Below are 27,822 nucleotides of genomic sequence, written 5' to 3' on the forward strand. Positions count from 1 at the left end.
ACACCCAAGCTCTCCACTTGTCTCATTTCTCCTCCTAGCCCGTCTATCTGTCAGTCTGTGTGCTCTTCTCTCTTCCATTGAGGCAAAACGTGTCTCCCGTACTATCTCCCCAAGTCTTCAGTCCCCCTCCTCCCCCTGACTCCCATCCCTCCATCTATTCCTCCTTTGACTCCCCCGAGTCTCTCTGATCTCAAGAGATGCAAGGTGTAGAATCAGATGCGATAGAAAGGATTCTTCCTGCCGAGGTTGGTTGTAGCTGCCGTTGTACTGGAGGACCACTGAATGTTTCTGCTCGTTTTAGTGCCACGGTGAAATGCGATGAGGCCTCATCGGTTTGCGACAGAAATGGATCAGGGTATGTAAATTCAAGCTGAGTTTAAAAGGACAATAACATCACTGGAGTGTCTGCTGCACAGCTCGGCCTGCTGTATATCTGCAATGTCATCGTGTGCACAAGAAATTAGGAACTCTTGCATAATAGATATGCAGCCGTGTCTCAAGGCCTCATCACTTTTACCTTTTTTTCCCCTGTAAAGCACTCTCTGCTTACAGATCAGGTGTTAATTTCCTGAGGCTCTGTGCTCAGCATGTAGTGCTCAAACCCCCACAAGTAGGTTCCAGGCCTTAGTATAAACTGTGATACAACAAGATGAACTTAAAAAGACACACGCAGAAGCACTAACACTGACATCCATTATCAGCCATGTTAGGAGCATGACTGCACTCAGCAGATTTAGTGTCAGTATTGACTGATGCAAAACTCCAGTCTGATGCCGGTGGAAATTAGTCACCAAAGATAGTCAGGATCCCTGCTTTGGGGCATAATTTACTGAAAAACTGCACAAAAACACAACATTCAGTTTTTGAGACACCTTTCTTACGGTCAAAAGCGTTGTTAAGGTGGAAAAAATGGATTTAGCCTCCTTGGTTTATCAGCTTAACTCAGAGGTAGTTTATCCAGTACCAGTCACAAACTGTAGCTTAAGGCTAGAAAGCTGCAAAAGGGTGCAACTCATCCAAACCCTTAAAATAAAAAAAAGTAAAAAAATAACACAAAAAGCATCATGGCCAGCTTTTGACTCTTACGTGGCTCACACAGTTTAATAATATTAGCATATTTAGAGAACAGAACGATCCAGCCACTGTTCATGCACTCTTAGAAGTTGAAGAGCCTCAGGCAATCTCTTAGGTTTCCTCATTTTTTGGGTAATATTGACTTTTTTCAACTAAAAAAAAAAAACACCCTAAAGTTTACCCAGTAACAGCTGGGATCTGGGATTGGTTGTGTTTTTGAGGTCTGGATTCTTGTTTAATGCTGTTAGTATGTCACTTTCTGCTTAACATCTGTTGTTGCTTTATTTGAGTTGGGTTTTTTATAACACTCTTTAGGATTTGACTTCCTGCTTGGGCTTTGTCAGTCTTGTGAGTCACTTCAGGTTTGTAATATTTTTACGTTTTGTTTTCTCCCTCGATTCTGTTATTCGATCCTCCCCAGGGTTTCTCTGAGTCATGTTTAATCTGGGGTTTCTTGTTTGCATCTACTGTCTGTCTTTAGTTTCATGTTTTAGTTTGGTAACATCTTTTCTTTTATTCTCTGGTATTGAATTTTATTTCCAGATTGTCAGATTGCCTTGATTAGTTTAAACTTTGTCTCTTTCCGTCTTATTTCCAAGCCCCAGTGTATCGTCTGTGTGTATTTACAGTCCTGTCCTTCCTCTTAGTCTTTTTCATATAGCATCAGTGTATCTTCCCAGGTGAATTTTCTCTTTTTCTGGCTTCTTATGAAGATTGTGGGTTTCTTTTGGTTCCTTTTTGGACTTTGCTTTTAGCCCTAATTTCCTTCGGGATTAATAAAGTATTCTGATTCTGACAAATTAAAGTTTGCTTTTGAGTCTTTTGTTCATTTCAAACTTTACACCTTAGCTGTCCAGCACATTTTTTACTTAAAAGCTCTAGTACATATTGACACGTTTACTTCTACTTATTCAGCTTTGTAGCCTAAATTGCAGTGTAAAGCACTGGGTCAGTAAGCACTATTGCTAATAAATCTGTTGGATTATTAACTATAACGTCACCAAAGCTGATGCAACTCAAATCAAGCACAACAAATCCCTTTGAGTCACAGTAAGCCGGTGATGCCATTTTGGCATCTTTTGTTGAAAAATGGTGGGTTGTCCTTTAAAAAAAAAAAAAAAATAGAGATACAGCCTGGTACAAGGGCCTCCAGGGCTCTGAAGAGGTACAGTTAGTGACTGTCAGGGCGCGACCCAGCATTTTGAGTTTATTTTGTATGCCTGATTTCTTATGATGTATTAGAGTAATGGTAAGTTCTAGTGTTATTATTAGCATGTCTTACACTGAAAAAAGGGATTGGCCAGCTCTTGGATTTATGTAAGCAACTTGCGTGTATTTAACACAATTGCCTCATGGTTTAAAGTTAAGTGTAACTATATAGTGTAAAAACTACATGATATGCAGAGCGGGTAGATTAAATTGTTCATATCATGTTCGAGTGAAGTAAGTCAATGATATAGCAATGTTAAATCTCGCGACACTGCACGGGATTTCAGTCTTGCACTCTTTGGATCGTGGTTTGAGGAAGGCATCCATCTCAGTCAAGTCGAACAGCCACCTCTACTTTTTTTGGTATACCGAAAGAAGTAAATTGGGTGGTTGTTACATTAAAAAAGTCTACTTTGTAATTTGAACACAAAATTTTCATGTTTCTATCTTGAAGGTAATAAAATCATGTAGGATCTGTACGAAATTCAACAACTTAATTTGTTCTTGTGGAGATGACATGATACAATCTAGTAAGAGTGGTTAGTTGCTGGACTCATGAAATTAACAAGATCACATGAGATTTCTAACTGCGGGAAAATCACTGGAGTAATAAGAGGCAGACAACTACACACACACAAAGTGTATGCTATTGCTTTTTATTGTGGTTTAACCTGTCAAGGACAAAAACGTACAGAAAATTCTGCATCAAGCCTTGCAATCATAGCTTTCCTACTTTTGTCAACCCTGGATTGGCGACATGGTGGTTAGCGCCGTTGTTTCACAGTAAGCAGGTCCTGGGTTCAAATCCACAATCTGGCTAGTTTGCACTGGTTTGTCTCTGGGTATTCTGGTGTCCTCCCACAGTTAAAAGTCATGCAGTTATTAGAGTTAACTTATTGTGATTCTAAATTCACTGTGAATGCAACCAGGAAAAAGACAGGAGGATGTTAGTTGTTGTAGATCCATTCAACTTTTATGATAACCAGACTCTGGACTTTTTTGAACATTATGTAATATGAAGACAACATGTAGTATTTAAGTAATCAAGTAGTACCGTGGTAAAGGTTATTGAATAGTGTTGAAATAAAATGACAAAATTGTGAAGGATTAAAATATTCCAAGAGCTCAACTTACTTAATCTAAACATGTTTCAATCACGTTTTATGAACACAAAATGCACAGGTTTATTGACTATGAATAAGTTGTGTTGATTTAACTCAGTTGTTTAAGTTTCTGCCAAAGCAAAACGTTTGTGTGCAACCAATGTCCACTATTGAATCAAGTAAATCCAACATGGCCTTTTTTTCAGTGTAATTAGGTTTTGTTTAGTTAAAGTTTCATCCATGATCCCTTCTGTTGTTTTCTGTTTCCTGTGTAAGTCTCTTGTCCTCTATATGTGATTTTTAGTTATGTCTGTGCCTCGTTCCCATTATCTGGTTCCATGTTCCTCTCCTTGTGTATCATTCTGTCTCCCCAGTCTGTTATACCTTTCATGTCTGTGTTTTCCATGTCATATTGTCAAGCTCGTGTCGTCACAGTTTTCGTCTCATTATGTTTGCTGTTTTATTTTGACAGTCTCGTGTTTCCATGTTCAGTGTGTATAGTTTTGTTTCCCTTGTGTTAATTTGTGTCAGCTATGTTCCTCATGTGTTTCCACTTCCCTCATTACCGTTCTGTGTATTTAAGTCCTGTCTTCCTTTGTTCGGTCTCAGGTTGTCTGTTGAGTTCTCGTCATATTTCCAGGTTTTTTCATGTTCAGGTTTTTATCATGTTCAAGGTTTTGTTCTTTGTCTCTTCTGTTTAGCATTTAGTTGTTCCCAGTTTAGTTCTGGTTAGTTTAGCCTCAGTGTGTAACTGCTTTTTGTTTTGTACCTTTTCCCAGCCACAATTAAACGGCTCGACTTTTGTTAAATTATAATTTTGTTCCAAGTGTCTGCATTTGGGTCCTCCTCCTCCCTCCATATGGTCTGCCAGTGCAAACCGTGACAAGTGATGTTCATCGGGTTGTCAGTAAAAGTTCTTTAAGGGATGATATAATCGGTAGCCACAGCAATCTTAGAAGCAATCTAACACTCTGAGGTCCTAACATTACTGAAAAAAATCTTAATTATCAGGGGGTTGTTTAAATAACAATGTTAATATGTAATAATCACTTTTTTTGATAAACAGACATTGTTACCAGAGTTATGCTCTTATATGAAACTGAGCTTTGATGAGTTTTATCAAAATTCTGTTTATTAGGTATCCAATCAAATGGCACTTCTTTACATTTCAGAGGTGTTGGATCCACATACACTCAGTGGACATTTTATTAGGTACACCTTGCTAGCACTGGGCTGGATCCTCTTTTGCCTTCAAAGCTGATCCAATAAGGTGCTTGAAACATTCCTGAGATTTTGCTCCATATTGACCTGACAGTATCGCACAGTTGCTGCAGATTTGTCAGCTGTGCATCCATAATGTGAATTTGTCGGTGACTAGTGACTTGTCATGTTCAAGAAACCAGTTGCGGATGATTTGATCTTCGTGATGCGGTGCGTTATCCTGCTGGAAGCAGCCATCAGAAGATGGTACAGTACATGGTGGTCATAAAGGGATGGGCATCTTCAGCAACAATGGCTGTGGTGTTTAAACAATGTTCAGTTTGTACTAAGGGCCCAAAAGTGTGCTAAGAACACATCCCTAACACCATTACACCACCAAAAGTCTGAACTATGATACAAGGCAGGCTGGACCCAGCCTTTCATGTCATTTTGTGCTAAATCTCATTGTTTGAGCAGAAATTGGGACTCATCAGACCAACACCATTTTTCCTCTATTGTCCAATTTTAGTGTGAATTGTACCCTCATTATCTTGTTCTTAGCTAACAGGATTGATGTTAGGTGTGGTTTTCTGCTGCTATAATCGATCTGCTTCAAAGTTCGCTGTGTTATGTGTTTAGAGATGCTCTTCTGCATGGCTTGGGTGCAGTGAGTGCCTGTTTGAGTTACTGTTGCCTTCCTACCTGCTTGAAGGAGTCTGGCCAGAGAACTGCTGCTCGCTGGATATTTTCTGTTTTTTGCACCGTTCTCTGTAAACTCTACAGTATATTGTGGGGGGAAATCCCAGCAGACCAGCTCTTTCTGAAATATTCAGATGATCTATCTAGCACCAACAACCATGCCACCTTCAAAGTCACTTAAAATCACCTTTCTTCCCCATCCTACAGCATATAGACATCTTGACGATGTCTATATGCCTAAACGCACTGAGGTGCTTCCACGTGACAGCCGATCAGACATTCGCATTAACAATTAATCGGGTGGAGAATAATAAAAACAAATCTGGTGAGAGTAGCCTGAAAATAAATAAAACGTTAAATATTCCCAGTGAATAGAGATAGACGTGTGATTCTGGAGGCAGATATCAGATATTTCAGGTCAAATATGGATCCTGTGCTGCATTTTTAACAGTGAGACAGCCACGAACTGGATATCGAGTCTCTCTTTTTCAGTTCTACGCTGCAGAGCTCTCTGTGCTGAAAGAGGCCTCGTTCTCATCCACCATTCTCCTTCGGTCCTTTCCACACTGCATCTGTTGATTCCCTCTCTCATCCTCCTCCCCTCTGCTTCTCTGTGTCTCCCTGCTGCCTCATCTTTCACCTCTCTCCTCCTCATCCTTTCTCTTCTATCTTCATTTACTTTGCTCTTCACCCTTTCAAGTTTGGTCTCATCTGTCCTTGTCTTGATATTCTTGGTTTGTGCCTGTCTATATATCTATGTATGTATGCACAGAGCATTACTGAGCTTCACAGTTGTGCGCGTGAACGTTTATATATATATATATGTGTGGGTGGTAGTGGGAGGGGGGGCAGCTTGCTTTTTAGTATCCCCTCATATGCTGGTCTCTGTGCATATTTAAAGACAAAACAAAAGAAAATGTAGTCGAATAGTTTCTGTTCAGGTCCTGTTTATAATTCTGTGTTTCTGCCGTGGCTATGCATCCAAAAATAAAAGAAGACCTGCTTGTTACAGTGAGTATGGGGCCTCAGTAGGCTTTGTCGCGCCCCCTACTGACACATGAAATAAATAGTTTTTCTACTAACAGCCAAGAGACAGATTCCCTGAAGACAAAAGACTGTGGGCGGGGTTTAGAGACTGGGCCATCTGCGCTGGGGAGGTTACTGAGAGAGAGAGAACCCCCCATACACAGGGCCTTTATTTGCATTATGGAAAAGTGGGTGGGCTTGTGTCGGTGGCCATTTCATATCCCACCAAACCAAGAATTCCCAGAGTCAACAATCCAGAGTCTAATAATTAACCCTTTTGTTTTGGGCTGGCCTTATTCTAGTCAACGCCAACATGTGGAAAAGTACTGAGGCGGCGACCCTTCAGTCGGCTTCAAAACGTCTGATCAATGAGATTAAAATTTATTTGGAAAGGCAGTTCATGGTATTAAGAATTACTTCACCACCCTTTACTCACCAGTATGATGTCATAAACTACAAATACTGATAAACAGAGTCTTTTGGGATTTGAGAGCGTATGCTCCAGATATAGAAGAGCTGATCATAGATGATATGTAACCATAGTTAACAGCTGAAGACCCTTACATTTAGCAAAAACCCAGTACACAATCAGTACCCCAAACTGTTCATATGTACAGGAAACACTGTAGTTAACCTGCAAAATGTGGAAGCTTGCTCAAAACCTTTTATTCTCGTCTCAAATGAACTTTTAACAATAATAAAGGAGTGTCATCACTGACATCGAATGCCTACTGCACCAGATTATTATTTTTCTGAGGAGAATGTTGCTACTGTGCCCCAAAGTGAAAACTCTCCACATGCTGAACTCATGAGGACAAGGTTTTACTTGAGAATTAAGAGGAAATTGTATATGTGTTTGTGATCCAAATAGATTGTTTCCTCTCAGCAGAGAAGTAGCAGTCTGTGGAAATCATCACATGCACATTATGTCGTCTGCAGAGCCCCCAGGTGAAAGTCAGAAGTATTTAAAACAAGCAGCTTTTGCACATTTTTTGCTAAAAATGTTGATGTTCTCAATTCTCAAGCAGCTTTTCCCATTTTTTTTTTCACTTTAAATGCAGCGTTGCCAGGATAGTTAATCATCTGTCAAGATTTATTTTTTAGTGTAACTAAAGAAAGTCACTTTCACCAAAATCCCAAATTATTTCAGCGATGTGTAAACCAATGTGTTTAAACTGTGAGGAGATGAAGTCAGAATCATGCAGGATTTCCTGAGTGAATATTCTTCAGGTGCTGATTTCACTGGCATGTTTACTTTGTACATCTTGATGCATTCTCAATCATCCAGGTAAGTAAATCTCCAAAAGTTGATTCTGTTCATCTGGTCGTAGCGTTTTGTGGGAGAAACGTTTCATCACTCGCCCAAGTGACTTCTTCAGTCTCAGGTTTAGTTTATACAAAGCACCCTTACACTGTGAGGGGAATACTTTTCCCTCAGTGGTCACACATTATAATCAACTACAGTTACAATGACAGGAAAAAACAACAACTTTATTTGTTGTTTATTTGTTGGAGGATTCATCTGTCAGGATCTTAGATGTCAGCTGCACAATAATACCACCTTTAATTTCTGGGACATCAGTCTTTAAAGTCAAAAGTCTTATTAATGTGGAAAACACAACACAAATATTGCATTTGCTTAAAAACAATACTTCTACTTTGCCCACATGTAAACTGTAGACAGTATATTAAGTCACTTGTGTTAATGTCTTAAAACATTTCCAAGCAATAACAATGAAAAATCCTCAGTTTGAATGAAACGCCGTGAAGCATTTCTTATGTTTTCGATAACTTTAAACGCAATTTGAGAACGAAGCCAAAGCAACAGCGAAAAACTGCAACAAGCAGGAACCTGCATATAAATATTTTACCAGGGCTACCGTCTGCCCATGGATGAGGAGCCAGTATGTGTGGCGGTGACAGGCATCAGAATATAGGAAGATGCAGACGAGTGCCGCATACATAGCAGTCCCTCCCTGATATTTTTCAAGGGAGATAACTGAGAGTGTGTGGTTACGTGGAGCGACAGGCTGTGACTCTGAGTACTGGGTATTTAACACCTAGTGGGGTTGTCACCTTGAAGTTGGTCCAGAGAGTCGTTGACCCACCCTCTGTCATCATGCGAGTCGTTACAGTTCACAGGAGCCAAAGTGTGATAATGTGTGACCCTTAACAAGTCACACGACGAGCAGCCGTGTGTTCTCAGACAAATATCTGTAGCTTGGTACAGCAGATATTTACTAACAAGTAGAAGACTTATTGAAATATAAGTCTTCTTATAGAAATATGTATTTTCTATAAGAAGACTTATAGAAATATAAGTCTTCTTATATAGACAACATATTTCTATAAGACTTATATTTCTATAAGAAGACTTATAGAAATATAAGTCTTCTACTTTTGACCACTCTGTTCACGCGGTGATAAAGAAACTTATGGAAAAAATAAGGAAAACAAAAAACAAACATATACAGTGGAAATAAAATATGCAACCGTGTATTACAACAAGAAAATAACTGTAATGTCTGTCACTCCATTCAGCGACTGACAGTCAGTCCTCATAAATCCCCTCCTGCAGTAAAAGCAATGAAGAATCTATAGTCTTGCTTCCTCTTTACCTGAGCAGCTCCTCCATGTTCATTCAGATTTTGAATACTAGATGGACTCTTCACCTTACTGGTTTAAATGTTTGCCTACCAAGTGAAAACTCTCTGGTTTGATCCTGGGAGGAAACACAAATCCCTTTGAGGGATCTATCAGGAAGGACATCTGCTGTAAAAACCCTGCCAAGCCAAATATGCAGAGCTACCTGCTGTGGTGACCTCTTGTGACGAAGGAGGAGGCAGCTGAAAGTAGCTTCTCATGTCACATGCAATTTCATTTAAACATACATATTATACAGGCAGTAACTGTTCAAAGGATTGACAGTTGTGCCTAATTATTTGCCTGAATGTGCTGAAACATGTGCAGACACTAACAAAGAAGGAGAAATGCTCAGTAGTAAAAAGTATACCCTAACAAGGATAACTGATGAGGCAGTATAGGAAATATAAACTCTTATGTCAACCTTTACTGGCTTGGCTTCCATTTAGAGCAGACTGATCTAGTGCGAACAATCCAATTGTTGGATAAGGCATTAGAAAGAAGTCACTGTGGTAAAGAAACCACAAAAAAGCAGGAAAATCAAGGTCAGACCCCTGGCTGTTATTAGGAAAAACAGCAAGGAGACAAAATGTTACCACAAGTTTAACCATCCTGCGATATTTACATGAGCTGGAAACTAATTTAAATCTTTACAGATTTATGCAAATCAAAGTTTTTCCTAAAACAACATGCAAAATCCTTAAAAGGTTTGTGTTACTTCTGCACAGCAGAATTCAACACCTGGCGACATGTGGGTAAAAAAAAGTCAGTGATTCTGAAATAAATAAATAAATAAATAAAGTAAAGCCCTGAATGTTGACAGTAGTGGCCCAGGTGGAGGTATCAAGCATCACAAGCAAATATCAAATTTAAATATATTCTCTCTGTTTGACCTTTGACCCGTACTGTGACCTTAAATTTGTCCTTCCCAGTAGCAGAAAATGTGTAATGCTGCAGAGTAAAGTTGCGTGATTTTTTTAAAAAATATATTAAGTGACGTGACTCCCAGAGTGCGCACCAATGACATGCAAATTAAACATTTGCATTTTCACTGTTGGTGCCCCACATTGTTAAGTGATGAACTAAGTTTGGTTGTGGAGATCTACAGAGAGACATGCAGCCAAGAAGAAGAAACCAACATGTCATGTTACATGTCATAACATTATCCCACCTAAACACAACATGCTGGTCTGGCCTGGCAGGCTGGAGCCCAGATAAATTTACCGTTAACAGACCCTTTGTGTGAACCGAACTTGAACAACACTGCTTTGTATTGTGGTGTAATTTTGTCTCTACGTGGAACTGTTTTTTAAAATTTATTTTAAAATGTTAGAACGTATATAAGTGTGAAATGTAAAAAGTTCAACATCGTGGGAAACCGTCAATCATGCATTTAAATTGTTATATTTGGATTCAGCAAAGTCAATAAGAAATGTCACATTTCATCTCTGAAAAAAACCCGCTGACCAGTGTTATAGTTTAATGCAGATAGTTTGTTTTGATAAACAGTTAAAGGTTTTTAAATTACAACCTTTTTCACATTAGTTGCAATGTTTTGCGACTGATTGTATGAGCTGTTTGGGGAAATGCATCTTGTTTTACAAACGCTGTAAAAAATTTGAGAGTAATTGACAAAAACTTTCATTTCTAGCTTCAGTAGAATGAAATAAGAGCTGTAGTATGAACTGGCTAATTTCCCAAACCTACACCTCCACCTATTGGTCACTGTGGCAAACTCCTTCTCCAGACATGCCAGATTTGCCCAGAGCAGCATGGGGTTTCACGCTGTGGCAGTTATCTTTCACTCGCATGATTAACTATGAGCTATAGATGCACAACTGAGAAAAGTGGAGTATTTGGTTTGTATTCTTATAAAATCTTAGCAAAATAGCAGAAAAGACACTGAAATTTTCTACTGGAAATTCCAACCAATAATTATGTAAATATACTTAGAAATCATTTTCTTTTATTCTTTTCCATGTAAATTATTAAATTATTTAACCACTATTACTATTAGTAATAATGATGATGTAAAGTATTGTGATGTAAGTGCTAGTGAAGTAGTGAGTATATATTGTGAGAAAGAAATATTTTGAAAAACTTGCCCCAAATTAGAAGCCTCCAACTCCTGGTGGGAGACAAAGCTGATGGAGGTAAGGTCCTGTGGGACTTAAACCAGACTGACAACCAGACATATTGGTGTTTGAGAAGGAGAAGCAGACCGCAGTGGTGATAAATGTGGCAATCCCAGCGGACAGCAACATCAGGAAGAAGCGGCACAAGAAAATAGAGGCGTACCAGGGGCTGAAGGAACAGCTGGAGCAGATGTGGAAAGTGAAGTCCAAAGTGGTCCAAGTGGTAACATTAGCATTAGATGCTGTAACTCCCTAAACTGGAAGAGTGACTTCAGAAGGCAAATGTGCCATAATTTCACTAAACCTCCGTTGCTGCACAGACAAAGCACAGGAAAATGAACAAGCTCACGCGTGAAATGCGGATGCTTTGTTTTCACGTTGAGAAAACTTGTTCAGAACACAGTCGGTGCTTTATAAAAAAGAAGGGTCTTATTTGAAAATACAATGCTTACATGCGTTTTCTGTCATATATGCAGCTGTTTGACACATGCGCGTTTGAGTGACGGTAACGTCTGATTTTGACTCAGATAACCAGAACTGGAAAAAAATGTATTTAATGAGTTACCAGATTACTGTAGCTGCCGCACATGTTACTCCCAGCCTGTTATTTATGAGCCTTTCACGTTTTGAGCATTATTCTGTCATAGAAGTAGTAAAGGTCAGAGGTCATCCTCCTGGTACTGAAAGTGCCGCGTGCTTCCTGACCTGTGCTGTCTGGCGCTCTGTCGTCACAAACAAGGAAACCATGTTCGCGCTAACGCAGCGGTGCGTTCAGGTACTGTCAGAAAGGTGACCAACAGCTCTTTCAGGAAAACAGGTTCGCACGTGGTAGCGTGGCCGAGCGGTCTAAGGCGCTGGATTAAGGCTCCAGTCTCTTCGGGGGCGTGGGTTCGAATCCCACCGCTGCCAGACATTTTTCAAGTACACATAGAAAGCTGCAGTCAATACACACAGAATATACTTTAAACATGTGGTCTTTGTGAGTAGAACAACAACAGAATTAGGTGTGACAGTTGAGTTGATAGTGAAATCTGTATAATTTCAATAATTCAAGGATACTTGGCTCCTTTTAAAATGATGTAGAATAGTAATGGAAAAAAAGCAGCTTTTAATGAATTTAAAGTTTTACTACATCAACACAATGTAAGGTTCAAGGTTCAGGTTCAAGGTTCTTTATTTGTCACATGCATAGTTATACAAGTATAACACACAGTGAAATGTAGCCTGACACGCTCCTCAACATGTGCAAAAATTGGGGGGGGTGTAGAGGAAGAACATCATATATATATATATATATACATACAGTATATACACTGGGTGAATGTGCAGTAGTAGGAGCAAGCAGGTGAATTCTGTACATTAATATGAATAGACATCTGACTATTTTACAGGATAGACAATATAAACATATTTAAAATTAAAGGAATTGAAATGTACATTGTGCCTTGGTTTAGTGTCTGGAAGAGTCCTGTCTCAGTCAATTATAGATGATGTGAGAGGGCGGGTGTGTGTGTTTAGGGCACGGATGGCTTGGGGATAGAAGCTCCTCTTGAGTCTCTCTGTCCTTGCCCGGAAGATGCGGAACCTTCTACCAGATTGCAGAAGTTGGAACAGTTTGTTGCCAGGATGGGACGGGTCCTTCAGTATCTGCGCTGCTCTAGTCCGGCATCTCCTGGTGTAGGTGTCCTGAAGAGGGGGGAGAGCAATCCTGCAGCAGCGTTCTGCTGTACGGATCACTCTCTGGAGAGCTTTTTGGTCCTTCACACAGCTGTTCCCGAACCACGATGTCATGTTCTGTGTGAGGATGCTCTCCACAGCGCCTGTATAGAAAATCCTGAGGATCTTTGGAGAGACCCTGAACTTCCTCAGTTGTCGTAGGTGATACAGGTGCTGCCTAGCCTTTTTGGTCTGGACCTGAATGTGGGCAGCCCATGTCAGGTCTGAGGAGATGTGGACACCAAGATACTTGAAGGACTGCACCCTCTCCACTGGAGCTCCATTGATGATAATGGGCTTGTAGTCTCTGTGCTGACCCCTTCTGAAGTGCACCACCAGCTCCTTGGTCTTGCTGACGTTCAGCTGGAGGTGGTTGTCCTGGCACCACGATGCCAGATTCTTCACTTCATCCATGTAGGCTGCCTCATCGTTGTTGGAGATGGCACCCAACACCACTGTGTCGTCAGCAAACTTCACAATGGTGTTGGAGCCATGGGTGGCCACACAGTCTGAAGTGTAGAGGGAGTAGAGCAGTGGCGAGAGGACACATCCCTGAGGTGCTCCTGTGTTGATGGTGATGCTGTTGGAGAAGCACCTGCCCACCCTCACCACCTGAGTTCTGCCAGTGAGGAAGTCCAACACCCATGCACACAGACGGCTGTTAAGTCCCAGATCCCTCAGCTTTGTGAACAGTCTGCAGGGCACTATTGTGTTAAACGCTGAACTGTAATCAACAAACAGCATTCGCACATAGTTACCCTGTTTCTTGTCCACGTGGCTGAGAGTGGTGTGTAGGACGTGGGCGATGGCATCCTCTAAGGGGATTTGCATAATGACTACTTTTATTTGTTTTATTATTGTTATTATTTCATTTCATCCCACAATGGCAGCTACAGTTACTCATCTCCATTAACTGGAATCACTGAACAAACACTGGATTGTTTCCACTGTGGCCATGTTGATTGCCAAAATCCACATGTGACAAGTACATGCCGGTTTGTGAAACCATACACTCACTGGCTGTGACTTGTGATTGACAAGTTAGCAAATGATTGTGTAGCTTTATACAGATCTATTTTGAAAGATAGATTGACTAAAAGCCAAAATAGACTTCATTTTTTATTCAGTATAACTCCAAATGAGTAACTGAGATCATAAATCAAGCATCAACGTGCTTACAGAGGTCAAGACAGGAAACTGTTTTCCTTTAGACTTCAATAGGACCTCAAGTATTTTTGCAACACAGCTGTCGCCATCTAGTGGTCTTCAGATGGAATGCAGGCTCAAGACACTTTCACAGTAGCTGATTTGCTATAGTTTACGCTTTTCTCCAGTGCCACTTTTCATGTAGTAGATGTATGTGAGGATACTGCACATGATGTTTAGGTTCTATATTTATTGTTTGCCTTAAAAAAAGTCTTAATTTTCGTTTAATTTTGAATTTTCGTTTTCAATTCAGTGTAAATTCACTTACTTTCCAGGGTGGGTTTGCTCATTTCAGTTCACCTTTATATTGTTTGAACATGTTAAGTGTTTGGCTTAAAAAAAAGATTATAGACAGTCGAGGTTTAGGAAGTTCAGATTAAATATTACACAAACACAACACTTAAAGTCATGTATACATCCAAGTCTAGATAAACATGCAGCAGAGGCTCCTGATGACCATATCAATAAATATTACAGCTAAGAGTTAAAAAAACAACAACAACTTATTATTGAATTGAATGATTATTGAAGCTTTGTAAACAAACAATGTAGTTTAAATTCGTTTTCCATTTTATATTTTTATTTAAGTTAACATTTTTAGGTTTTAGTTTTGTTTTAAACCACTATAGTAAATAGTGTAGGGAGAGGAAAAGTAGGGTTTAGGGTTAGGGTAACCCTAACCCAAAATAGTCTTCTTAAGACTATTTAAATCTATTTGGGGGCTAAGGGTGTCAGAAGTCCGAGGTGAGGTGGAACACGTGAACGCAGCATAGCTGGACGCGGCGGAGAGGAGAAAAGAAAAGGGCAACGAAGCAGCCCGGATAATTCAGCCTCGCAGTCTTGGCGCCAATCCGACTTCAGAGGGAAATTAAACGGCTCGGTTTTCACTCACGTTGGAATCAAATTCGCAGCCGGTTGCTGCTTCTTTCAAAGCCTTCGGTCGTCTGCTGTAGCCAGCCAGCTAGCTTTGTTAGCACACTATCCATCATTGTCATATTCATCTGGCCCCCTTATTTCTGCCTGTAGTCACGATACTAATAACTCAGCAAAGCACCGGGACAATAGAGGTGTGTTTCTCCAGGGGGATCGAGCAGATACGGCAGCAAAATGGGGGTGAGTTGCATGTGTTTTTCCCCAAAAATATATATATGAAGCGAGGTGGCACAAAGAAAGGTTTTTAGCTCGTCAGTGGCTGATTAAGCAGAGGAGATATGAAAGAAAGAAAGAAGGAAGGCAGGAGAGAGGGAAAGCAAGAAAGACCATGGTGGATGGATGTGGCTGAAGGTGCTGGTTTGGCTGTTAGCCGTCTAGCTGCCTAAACATAAACCCAGTAACATAGCATTGTAGCGTTAGCTCGAGCACACACATGGCTTTTTATGACGTTTTCAGCTGGGTTACTGCATCGTCCTTGGCGTTGCGCACACTTAACATGTCATGTGTGTTGTGACATTGTTAGCCCGCTAGCCTTGTTAGCTGTCGGGGAATGCCATTACAGCAAATGGCGAGTACGTTGCTAACCATTAATGCTAGTCACTTGTGTGTGTGTGTGTGTGTGTGTGTGTGTGTGTGTGTGTGTGTGTGTGTGTGTGTGTGTGTGTGTACATTTTCCAAACAGGCCAGGATGTGGGGTCTCTTTCCCACCTGGCCTTGGTTAATTCACACATGTTGGAAGTTGATAATATGAGCTACCTGTCTACACCAGCCAGGCCTGCACACACTCTGAAGCTGTAAAGCTGAGTTTATTAACTTTAGCTAGACTTGACTTTGTCCTTCTCTTTGGCTCCAGATAAACCAATCCACGTGTCCCCCCTTCCCCAGCTCAGTGTGCAGCCTCCCTGTGCTTGGTACAGAGTTAATGCTTGGAGCTAAAGTTGGCATTCCTTTTCATAATTGCTCAGCCCTGGAATGAAGGAATTCAGTTAATGCCTAGTTGTTTCTCCAGTGAAGCACCAATTCTGCACCCTAAACGCACCACGACCAACTCTAATAACTCATGGAGTCTTCCAACCAGGGCAATACACTAATACTACTTGTGATTGTTTGACTCAACCAGACAAATAAGTATCTAAATGGCATGGAGCCACAAAAAAATCACTACATCAGGTCCAGAGGATGGGTATAGGAACTGTTAAAGTGTCTAATCTCTCTGTTGCACAGCATAAACGCTATCAGGGTCATTTGTGTGAGTTATGGCTGCACCATCAATGCAGATGCTTTGGACATCAAACCAGGAGCAGGCTTAATGAGAGTAACGGTATCAGAGAAATTTCCCACAGGGAGCAGCACAGGCTATAGAAATACTATACCGCTGTAATGGCTTTAGAATGAAAGCATTTCAGAGAGACAATAATCACGTTATTAAGAGTAATAAGCTCTGCTTTTTCATTGTTTTCCAGGCCTTGATGTATTTTTGGAGCTTCGATCTTCCCGGATGTGCTCATGCGTAGTGTCTGAGGGTCGATCTGTTCTCTGATTGATTTGCCACGTGGCTTTGGGGTTGTAATTAAAACGTGTACAGCAGCACACGTCATTATTAAACAGAAATTCAAAGATCTGCTAATACTCAGATGAGTGGGAAAGACTGCACTCTACGTTTGATCGATTTTGTGTGTGTGTGTGTGTGTGTGTGTGTGTGTGTGTTGGCGAAAAAGTACAGTGGTATCCTCTGGCTACTACCTGCTTCTGTGTTTGTGGGCTCTGCTGCCACCAGGTTTCATCGTGATTTCTTGTGACCTGACAGGCTGTAGCTGCTGTGCCAGAATGCTGCATTACCTTGTCATTTCGTCAGCACAGGTTACACTCTTTGACAAGAGAAGATCGATTCACCAGTAAAGAAGTGGTGAAAAATGGCTGGCACTGATCACGCGAAGCAGAGAAGGGAATAAATTAAGTGGTAAAAAAAAGGCAAAGGGTTATAGCACCTCTTTGTCTGTAGTGATCTCTGGATTTTGCATTTTTTGTGTGTCTGTGTCAGGGTGAAAAATCTCATTCTGATCCATCTGTAATTCACCAAATGTCCCCTGCTTTTTTTTCCTCTCCGTTCATTTTGTGTCTTCAGAGGAAGTCCAACAGAGCAAAGGAGAAGAAAGCGAGACGTCTGGAGGAGAGGGCAGCTATGGACGCCGTATGCGCCAAAGTAGACGCAGCCAATAAGGTACCTCAGTTGTGGATATGAGTGAAAAGGAGAAATCTTCTGCTGTGGCTTTGCACTGAAGTTAAAAATGCGCGGTTTGATTTTTGTCTCTCTCGCACGCTGTTCCATTGTAAGCTTAAGGCACGAAAAAAAAGAAGCTCGGGGATGCCCTCCTCACCCCGATTACAGCCTTAATTGATATGGGCATGACAGGAAAAGGCAAATACCGCACCATGTGTGCCTTTATGCATAATTAATCTGCATCATTAAATCCCCCACCCGTCTATTCGAATGCACGGCTCCTGCAGCTTGGAGGTTGGCTAGAGCGTTGGCAAACTGGAGGAAAACAGCTCGCACAACATGATCTGAGCTGCAGCAGCCTCCTCATTGGGATCATGATGGGTTTGGCTGGGTCGATTACTTTTGTGTCACTTTGTTTCAAAATGAGTTGCCCCCACTGTGGTGGATGTGATAACAGCAAAGGAATGCAAGAAAATCTCCTAAAGTGGACCATAGTTTCAAATGAATAAATGAGCAATTGAACCTGATTTTGAGGGTCCGTCTTTGGCCTTCATACTTAAATTCTCTGAGCCTGAGTGTCTGTGGTTTCGGCCCAGTGTGCCATAATCTGTCCAAGGATGAGAGTAGTCTTGATCTTCATAGTAACAAGGTGAAGCTGACCTTTTGTGTCATCGTGACTGACTAATGGACGTGTAGCCTGTCCTGCCCTTATTTGGCTTTTCAGGTCATTGAGCGTAAAGGCTGCTTAAAGGACATGACTGAATGGAGAAGAGTGCTGATAGTTTAGCGTTTTCTCATTCTGCCCTCTCTTCTCACAGCTCGAGGACCCCCTGGCCGCCTTCCCAGCCTTCAAAAAATACGACAGAAATGGGTACGCACTGCTTTGTACACCCGCAGAGGATTTATTCAGTATCCCGTTCCATGAAATTCATTCTTGTTTTGTGTTTTCCGCATGGAGGGAACAGCCGCTTTTCCCAGAGACACAGACTCATAAACTCACACGTTGACTTGTCCTCCCATTCCAGGCTGAACCTGCAGATAGAGTGCAAGAGAGTGACCGCGCTTAACCCGCTGTCTGTGGAGTGGGCTTTCGAACTCACAAGAGCCAACATGCAGACGCTGTAAGAAGTCTGTTCTCGCCTCCTCTCAGAGTTCGAAGTAGTTCAGGAACAGAGTGACCTATCTTTTTCAGAGCAGAGTGCAGATAGGCCAGAAATTCTTTTTGTGACATGAGATAAGGGCAGATGGCAAGATGTGGATCTGAGGCCATGAATTAAACGCAGAGTATAAAAAGAAGGTAGAGATTGAGTTACTGTATTTAATATTGTCTCATATTCAGTTTTAAACGGTATTTGTCCAGTTTAGAAAAATCTGAGAGCAAAGAATTCCAATTATTGTGCCATGCTCGAGTTCGTCTGCTGTCTTTCTGTTGCAGGTACGAGCAGAGTGAGTGGGGATGGAAGGAGAGGGAAAAGAGGGAGGAGATGAATGACGAGAGGGCTTGGTACCTGCTGGCTCGCGACGCCGACTCCTCCCCCGTGGCCTTCTCCCACTTCCGGTTCGACATAGAGTGCGGGGAGGAGGTTTTATATTGGTGAGGTACCCAGCCGTGTGTTTGTGGATTTCAGAAAAGATTTCAAACCTCATTTCTGTTATTCTAAGTTTTATCTTTTTTAAATTTGCGCCTCTTTCTTTGCTCTGCAGCTATGAGGTGCAGTTAGAGAGCAGAGTGCGGAGGAAAGGGCTTGGCAAGTTTCTCATCCAGATACTCCAGCTCATCGCTAACAGGTAAAGAACTTCGGTTGTGTGACTATGGGAGGGAAAATTGTGGTGACTGTAAAGTTGGTTACAGGTGACCTGCACTGAATACAAACACAACTGGAGGATGTAACATTGCATTCACAGCACATTTATCATAACAAATGCTAAAACATGGGCTACATCCATCTTTTATATACAGTCTATGATCACGCCTTCAGGTCACTTTACACTAAAGACAAGTGTTTCTTTTTTTGTCCTCTGTCCAGTACACAGATGAAGAAGGTGATGTTGACAGTTTTTAAACAGAACAAAGGGGCCTACCAGTTCTTCAGAGAAGCTTTACAGTGAGTATGCCGGCTCTTTAACGCTTAGGAAATATGGAGGGTTTAACTGTAATGAGACAAATGTTCAGCCTTTGAACGTGTAGTCTGGAGTATAATATAAGGTTATAATATAATATATGGACACTATATTATATTATTATGGAATATGATATAAGGTTAGTTGTCTGTGAAGCTTCTCAGTTATCCAGGTCATCGTAGTCTGTAATGACCCCAAGAGGGTCATGGACCCCCTATTGATCCTCTACCTACTCACACGAGCCAAGGTGTGAAAACAGGTTTCGGGTGAAGCCATCACATGATAGGGTGGGGCTAGGTTTCACAATGGGTTCACCCGAAATCTTGGCTGATTGTGACCCACACCCTGACCCTCCCATAGGGTTTATAATCTGGGACTGTCCACCAATTGCTCTGAAGAAGCTTCTTGGAGGAGAGGTGAAACGTCTTCAAGAAACCTAAAGAAGTCCAGACGCTTTTCTTTCCAAGCCTCTTAGAATATGACGTGGTTCACAGCTCAGTATTAATGGCTCCACAGGTGTTGTGGGTTAGTCTCTTTCTCATGAAGTTGCTGTCTTAGATCAGAAAGGAATGGGCAAAGCTGGCAGTTCCCAAAAATGTATTTCTGGACATAATCCAGGAATTTTAACTCATTTAATTTAATATAAATGAAAGATGAAATCATAGAGAAATGTGGAACTTCTCTGGCCTTTATTCAATGTCGTAACACTGGAACAGAAGCAAAGATTGCAACCGGATTTCCCTTTTAGTCCCACACTGAACTGGCGACTTTCATTTTTAGTGTTCAGTTTTGTTATGATCACTGCGCTGCAAACACGAGGACTGTTGAGGGTTATTATTGGGATAATGGAGACGTCACGGCGCTGCCTTATTGAATTATCTTTTACTTTCTCTTTCGTGTGGGACTGGCGGGTCTTACAGTTATGGCGTCTTAATGTGATCGCCATCATTAGTGCATTAACACTCCAGGAAGTTCCCACTTATAAAGGTCACATACAGGCAGGAAACGGTCCTTCTTCGTCTGAAACCCGACTTCCTTCGGTCTCCCATTAACGAAGCTCGCCGTCTCCCCTCACCTCCAGGTTTGAGATCGATGAGACCTCACCGAGCATGTCCGGTTGCTGCGGCGACGACTGTTCTTACGAGATCCTGAGCAGGCGGACCAAGCACGGCGAGGCCTCGGCGGGACACACCCACGGGGGCGGACACTGCGGGGGCTGCTGCCACTGATCGGCTTCGGTTACGCCACGCGATTGGTTAAAAGCCAGCAACTTTAACCGGCTGCGTGCGAAAGCTTCAGCTGCCTGCTAGCCCACGAGTGGTTTTGAATTATGGAGGCCGACAGGTGGGAAAACCCACCTGCGCATTAAAAGCCGGCATCTCGATGCAGCGTGCAGTGTGAGCTTTCGCACGCAGCCTTTTCTATGTTTTTGTTTTGTTTGTTTAATTTGTTTTCCAGCCCCTCGGCTCATTGTCCAAATCATCTCTTCCCATTCTCATAACGCTGTTATTACCAGAACTGGTTTCCAATCAAGAAAAAGCTGACTGTCTCCATCACGGAGACCGATCCTATCCCATGCAGCTCTCATCATCTCTGTGTTGCTATACTGTATTGGATCTGCTTCTTAAACTGTGGTTCGAGACCTAAAGTTGACTCTTGGCCTCGAGCTGTATTGAAGAAACTCCCCACTTGTGGTCTCTCAAGTGTAAAACGGGATTATTTGAGTCTTGAAATCACAACTAAAACCATCCAAAATAAGCAGATAAAAATAACTCAGAGTTAGTCAGTTTCTACAATCCAGCTCGGGGTTTTTCTGGGGCCTTTGCACTGAGACGACTTGCTTGTTTCACTGCACCGGGGTCCTCGGATCGGGCTTCATGTGAGAGCCCGAGTTTAGGTCCTGGTTAAACCAGCACGAGAAGCGCCGTTGCACTGTAATATTATCTGTTCTGACTCTAGTTGTAAGTTATTCTGTAACAGAAGACACTGCAGCTAGCAGCAGCTGGCACGTGATACTGCTGTTACATGATTACAATACACCATCGGCACCACCCGCCTCCTCGATTCAGGTAAATGTATCGATGTCTCCCTCGCTTTTAATGCTTACAGCTTATCAAATGAGATTTCCAAGATTGCCTTTTTCTTTCGAGTCTCTCAGTAAAATACGTTTAAAAAAAATGTTTTCTCAACATCATCAGTTGCTGTAAATCTGCATCCGACTAAGTAAATATTCCCAGTTTGTCCCCACCTGTGTCATATCGCCTCATTAGAGATGCATGCTGTAACTGGATGCTTTTTCAGCTTCACAGAAGACACCTTTAGTTGTGAAAATTCATCATTTGACCTTTCGGCCTCCTTTTTTTTTTTTTTTTTTTTTGAGTTTTTCCTGCTTCTTGATCTGCACCCACGGCTGCCACACAGTTCTCATTTTTACTGAGCTTTCGGATTTTCGTAGTACACCCGTTTCCCTCTTTGCTTTTTAGTTTCTGACGACAAATCTGACGCTACTAGGCCTGTTTAAAAACAACTAAGTCCATCCTCCATTGCACTTCTTGCATATCTTGTGGATTTAAGGTGGAATAGCATCAACAGAGGTCACCGTTTGATCATATAGCTGCTTGAAAACGACACGTGAATGGATGCAGATGAGGGTAACGGCAGCGCACTTGAGGGAGCTTTTTTTTTTTTTTTTGCTTTTTAAATTGTTTGAGTTCTTCCACAGTCTTAACTTATTTTCCTGGCCCCCTCCTGTAAAATTAGGTATTTTTGGGGGTGGGGGCGGGTGGCGTAAATCTAGTCTTAAATTAGGATTACGGACTAGTGGCTTCTAAAAGGTTTAGGTCCACTGCGAGAAGCAGCATCTAAAATTCTCATGTTGGTCTAGAATAATCTTAATTCCCCGCCTGTTCACAAAGCCTTTGATGTGTTTTTGGATTAAATTGCTGTTTTTTTAAAAAAAAATTGATTTAGAATTGAGATTGACTGCATTGAACGGGGTTCTGTTGTGCACATTTCCAGCTCCATGTGTCCTTTATTTTTTACTTTTTATTTTTTCCTCTGGCTTTGCATGATTCAGTTAAAAATAATCCTTATTTATCCTATCCTGGCCTCTGGTGCAGTTTATTTTATCCACTGTCTCAAATGAGCTGTTACAGCTCCTGTCCCTTTAATAAGACAGCTGTCCTCTCATTGGCTATCCCTGACAAACTGATGGTTTCAATTGTCATCTATATTAAGGCTCTCCTTGACATCGCACAAAGCCAGGAGTAGATAAACATGTCTGAAACAGTGCTTCTGTGTTAAACTCTGAGTTTTTTGGTTCACAGAGAGGACGTGTACATATGCTGGATCCACTACTGTAACAGCACACCAATGACAGACAATAATGGAAATAATAATGAAAAGCCTGCTACAAGTACGTGGAGTTAGAGGCTGTTATGTGAAGTAGACACACTTGGTGTAAATGCTTGGTACTAAAATAATCTGGTACCAAAGGAAAAAAAAGGGTTTGAGGAGAAAAATCTTACGGGATCCTGGGATGAAAGCTTTGGTTGTTTCCTGCTAAACGTACATTCTGCACCTGGAGACATGGTGGTTTTTCTTGCTTGGTTGAACTCTGAGGAACAGAAACAACTAAACATGCTTGTTTGCGGGGACTAGACTATCTGATTGAATAGTACAGTAAAAAATTTTTGTACTTCATATGTTACAATTTCAAAAAAAGAGGATGTTGTACATAGAGGTAGGAGATCGATGGACTGACAGTCTCTCTCAGGTTAATCAAACATAATCAAACCTCATCTGTTGTACTTAACAGCCACGCTGTCAGTCAGTCAGCCGCTGGCTGGATTGGATTGACCCACGGCTCAGTCTTGTTACCATCCTGTTTAAAGAAACAACCGGAAAGTAGTCCTGGTATTCAGGAGGAGATTTTTGTTTAGTTTTATCCTATTCTTTGAAAATGTGAAGTTGCATGAAAGTAAATGTAACAAAGTTTGAACAGAGACTGGATCTGCACTCGGTGGTCATATTCAATCCAGGCATGTGGGCAGTTAAAACAAATAATCATAAAGAATTTTAAAAAGGCTCACTGGGAATAAAAAATAAAATAAAAAATCTTATGTGAAAATGTAATTTTTGGAAATGAGCCTGAATTTAATTTACTTTGAAGTCAGTGAGGACTTAATTTTTTATTTTTTTTTTAATGGTTCCAGATACAAAAAATTCCAGATACTGCTTTTGGTCTTTTCTCAACATGTATATAAATATATATAAATATATAAGCTGTTGTGGATCCATCTTCATTTCTTGGCCTTTTACAGGAGAAACACTTTTTTAAACATGATGTTAATAAAAGGCAAAAAAAAAACAAAAAACCTCGGTGTTTGAGAGTGAGTGTTCCAGTCCTGTCCGTAAATGACAATGAAAGGGAAAACTAAGTCATTCTGCCTTGTCAGTGTTTTATGTTACAAATAATGTTACAAATAAAGGAAAGTTGTTTGACTTTTCAAGAAATGCCTCCTTTTCTTTTTCTTTACTTTTTTTTTTTTTTAACATAAGTGAATTTCCATCAGGAAAAGAGGATATGTATGGAAATGTTTAATATATTTAGTATTTTTCTTTTTATAGGTAATTTTTCAGATTTTCATTATGCTGTTGTTACACATGTAGCTGCGTCAAAATGTGTTAAGGTTGCCGATTTGCCTGTATAGACCATTCACTAATGCTTAACATATAGGTGTGGTGTATATTGCCAACATATAGAACGCACTGTGGAGTGATTTAAAACAATATGTTAAATTTGACCTCTGACCTCTCCTCCAAAGTCAGTAGAACTAAAGGTCAAATAATTGTTTTTTAGTTTCATCCTATCACTGTTTCTACTGACAACATACAGGTACATATGGAATTTTATATATTGGGATTCAAAATATTTAAATTATAATTTGCATTCAAATACGATGGCACATTTGACCTCTGACCTCGCTGTTCTAGCTTTCTTTCAAGTTGACCCTATAATGCAACCTTTAAAGAAAAAAAATCCTCTAACGAAAGTACTGTCAAGAAAATGAGCTGCCTATGTGAACCTCCTTTTTAAGATTTTAAAAAATATTTGTTTTATCAAAATGAGTGATAATTAATTTGATAAGTACTTTTTTTTCTTTCATTTTTACGCTGCACAGATTTCTGTGCCGCTTCTGGAACTGTCTGTGTGGCTGTAAATGTTTCGAGGGGGATTCCTTTTCGCGTCGCACAGAAACCGGACGCTGTTGGTACATTAGCTGCAGAAAAAATGTCATAGTTGAGCCGAATGAATGGATGCTGTGAGGTGCCTTTGCTCACATCTGTCCAAAATGACATGAAGCTCTGAGCTTCCATCGCTCAGCTCCGCCGATTGTCGCCTCCGGTAAGAAAAAGAAAAGAAAAAAATGGGAATGTTTGTGCTTGTCTGGTTAATACAGCTTAGCTTCCACTGGTTTATCATTGAGTTCAGTTTAGATTCATGTTATTCGACCTCGTCGGGAGTTAGGCCACACTGACCCGTGCACAGCTTCAACTTTTCCTCAGTTAGCTTCTCAGAAACGTCCCGCTGCATGGGGATGCTTTCCCTCTTAGCTTGTTAGCAAGCTAAATGTTGCTTGTGTCAAATTGGGTACATTTGAACTCAGTTTAGCTCCTCGGTTACAGCCTGCACAACTTCATCAGAACATAAACAACTGGATTAATAAGAAAAGCGTGAACAAGTTGCACTTTCTGTCAACTTTCAGCTAGTCAGGGCACCATGGCAACGAGGATGAAGCTAAAGCTGAAGACTGTATTTTTGCTCTACTTCATGGTCTCGCTCCTGGGCCTCATCTATGCACTGATGCAGCTCGGTAAGTGAATCCTACCTATGAGCAGAATGAATAATGGTATAAAATTTCAGCATCAGCAGGTGTAAAGGAGTCAAAAATGTGCAAACCTGAGTGGCAGAGCTTCACTTTGCTTTGATTTCTTTGTGCAGGCCAGCGCTGTGACTGTACAGAACATGACTTCCCTAAAGACCGCACCATATCTCGACTGCGTGGGGAACTACACCGTCTTCAGGAGGAGATGAGGAAGTTTGAAGTAACAAAGCAACCTCAGAAGCAGCCAGCCAAACCGTCCCTGCCCACCATCTTTGTTATCACGCCGACATATGCAAGGTAGTCTTCCAAGCGACCATTGCTTGGTGTCCACCCTCCGCTGTGCATTCCTGCACTGATCTCACCCTCTCTCCGATTTCCATCTGTTTTCAGGCTGGTGCAGAAGGCCGAGCTGACTCGTATGTCCCAGACTTTTCTCCATGTCCCTCGGCTCCACTGGATCTTGGTGGAGGACTCGCCACACAAGACGCCTCTGGTGACCGACCTGCTGATGAAGAGCGGCCTGACCTACACTCACCTACACATGCCCACCGCCAAGGACCGCAAACTACAGGAGGTTCGTTCAATTTTATTTTATTTTTGTCTTATCCATGCATGTTCTTGCAAATTTTTTTGTTCCTTATTTAAAAACACTGAGTCATTCTCCTGCTCAGGGTGACCCCAGCTGGCTCAAGCCCCGTGGAGTGGAGCAGAGAAACGAAGGGCTACGGTGGCTTAGAGAGGACAGGAGGGCTCAGCCAGGAGGGGATAACCAGCAAGGAGTGGTGTACTTTGCTGATGATGATAACACATACAGCCTGCAGTTGTTTGAGGAGGTGGGATATTTAAGTGTGTGACTATGTTTATTTCTTTCACTATTAGGCTTATTGCTGATGCTTGCGAACAAATGTCCTCTTTTCCTCAGATGAGGAGCACGCAGCGGGTGTCAGTTTGGCCGGTGGGCCTGGTTGGAGGGATGAAGTATGAGAGGCCTGTGGTTGAAGGAGGAAAGGTAAGGTCACTGACATTTTGCCATGCTGCTGTTTTAAAGATGCAAAAATCCCCTGCATCTAACTGCACCTAAGAGCTAAGCTTTTCAGCTTTTTCATTTGATCTAAAATACTGAGATCATATTTACGATGGTTTGTTTAAGGTCGTTCGCTTCCATACCGGCTGGCGTCCCAGTCGGCCCTTTCCGATCGACATGGCTGGCTTCGCCGTTTCCCTTAAATTGGTCCTGGCCAATCCAGAGGCATGCTTTGACGGAGAGGCACCAATGGGCTTGCTGGAAAGCAGCTTTCTTCAGGGACTGGTTACCATGGATGAACTGGAGCCCAAAGCAGACAACTGCACTAAAGTACGCGTGTGTGCGTTAAGAGATAAGAATGAAGACTTGTCTATAATTATTTTAGAACAGATGATTCAGTGTGAAATGCTTTGTTCTGAAGTCTTCAGTCTTTTTTCTTTATGATTTATGGAAATCGCAGAAAAAGAGACCTTTAAGAAAGAAGTGTTCGTGCATTGGCATTTGCAGTAGTTGCATTACGATTCTAGTAACAGTTTATATATAAGGTCACATGTAGTAATAGTGTGTTTGTGTGCTTTGCAGGTGCTGGTGTGGCACACACGGACAGAGAAACCGAAGATGAAGAGAGAGGAGGCGCTGCAGGCTCAGGGACTGGGTTCAGACCCTGCTGTGGAGGTCTGAGGGAAACGCATGCACATCAACACACACTCACACACACATGTGCACACAGTGTGTGATTATATCCTGCTGTTAATGCTGCATAGGTAACTGCATTGTAAATACTGTAAACACTAAAGTACAGGAGAGAACCTGGTTTTGAGAGACTGTTACACCCGGTTGTACATATAGATGTGTATCGAGTGTGTGTTTTGTCATAACTGTGCTGATTGTATGTTAGTGTGTGCGTCTTTTTCGTTTTTGAGTTTGCGATCCTTGTTTAGCAGTACAGTCGGTGTCAATGTTAAACTACTACCCGATGGGGGCGCCAGTGTATTAGTTTGTGAAGCCGTGCTGCTGGAGCACTGCGGCTTAAAACTGGAGGGAGGGTGCGTCTCATAGCAGGGTCGTCTTGTATCACTTCTGTTTACTTGTAGCTCAGTTAGACGCCTGTGATGTTTCCCGTTCCCGGCAGCACTTAGATGTTTTTATCAGGGGCTGGATGTATAAATGATGTGACAGGCAGAAACCGTGTATATACCTTTTCCAAAACATGGAGTGGTATTTTAAAAAGAAGGATTTGGTTTTTCATTTCATTATTTTTAAATAGTGAGTTGAGTCAATATGATGATGAAGAAAGAAGGGGGAAATACAGACAACCAAGCTTGTCATTTTTTGTGAGTGTCTCATTCACAAACTGCCTTGTAGGGGGAAAAATTACTAAATTTTATCATTATTGTTAGATGATCATAAATGTTTGTGGCTTCATGTTATTGTGGGTAAAACCTTTGCCTAGCATGCCAAAGATCCCCGGATTGGGACTAGGAGGTGACACAAATGCAGCGTCGGGGTAGAACAAGTCAGTGTACTCCTATTAGCAGTCCCAAGGGTTAAGTCTGCAAGGGTGACCCCATGGGAAGTAAGGGAGCATTTATCTTTTTTTCAATTCTGGGTCTGAATTTTATGT

At 41.5% G+C, this 27,822-nt stretch overlaps 2 protein-coding genes and 1 non-coding gene across 3 annotated transcripts; all 3 read left to right on the forward strand.

Annotated features, from left to right (window-relative positions):
• The first annotated feature begins 11,916 nt into the window (after window positions 1–11,916).
• On the forward strand, window positions 11,917–11,998 carry trnal-aag (transfer RNA leucine (anticodon AAG)). Its single transcript has one exon. It is a non-coding gene; the product is annotated as a tRNA-Leu (tRNA).
• A 2,746-nt stretch (window positions 11,999–14,744) lies between these two features.
• Window positions 14,745–21,533, forward strand: naa40 (N-alpha-acetyltransferase 40, NatD catalytic subunit). The gene is made up of 8 exons (XM_026161702.2): window positions 14,745–15,124; window positions 17,070–17,165; window positions 17,984–18,036; window positions 18,191–18,286; window positions 18,601–18,759; window positions 18,870–18,953; window positions 19,193–19,270; window positions 20,368–21,533. Exons 1-8 carry the CDS (start codon window positions 15,119–15,121, stop codon window positions 20,513–20,515), a joined length of 720 nt encoding a protein of 239 aa, XP_026017487.1. The 5' UTR covers window positions 14,745–15,118; the 3' UTR covers window positions 20,516–21,533.
• Window positions 21,534–24,475: 2,942 nt separating this feature from the next.
• b3gat3 (beta-1,3-glucuronyltransferase 3 (glucuronosyltransferase I)) lies at window positions 24,476–27,572 on the forward strand. The gene is made up of 8 exons (XM_026161703.2): window positions 24,476–24,693; window positions 25,055–25,162; window positions 25,291–25,471; window positions 25,565–25,748; window positions 25,846–26,007; window positions 26,097–26,183; window positions 26,325–26,528; window positions 26,781–27,572. The coding sequence occupies exons 2-8, from the start codon at window positions 25,069–25,071 to the stop codon at window positions 26,877–26,879; spliced, it is 1,011 nt and encodes a 336-aa protein (XP_026017488.1). The 5' UTR covers window positions 24,476–24,693; window positions 25,055–25,068; the 3' UTR covers window positions 26,880–27,572.
• Window positions 27,573–27,822: the final 250 nt, after the last annotated feature.

The sequence above is a fragment of the Astatotilapia calliptera genome, chromosome 3 (genome assembly GCF_964374335.1).
Source record: "Astatotilapia calliptera chromosome 3, fAstCal68.1, whole genome shotgun sequence".
NCBI classification, from domain to species: Eukaryota; Metazoa; Chordata; class Actinopteri; order Cichliformes; family Cichlidae; genus Astatotilapia; species Astatotilapia calliptera.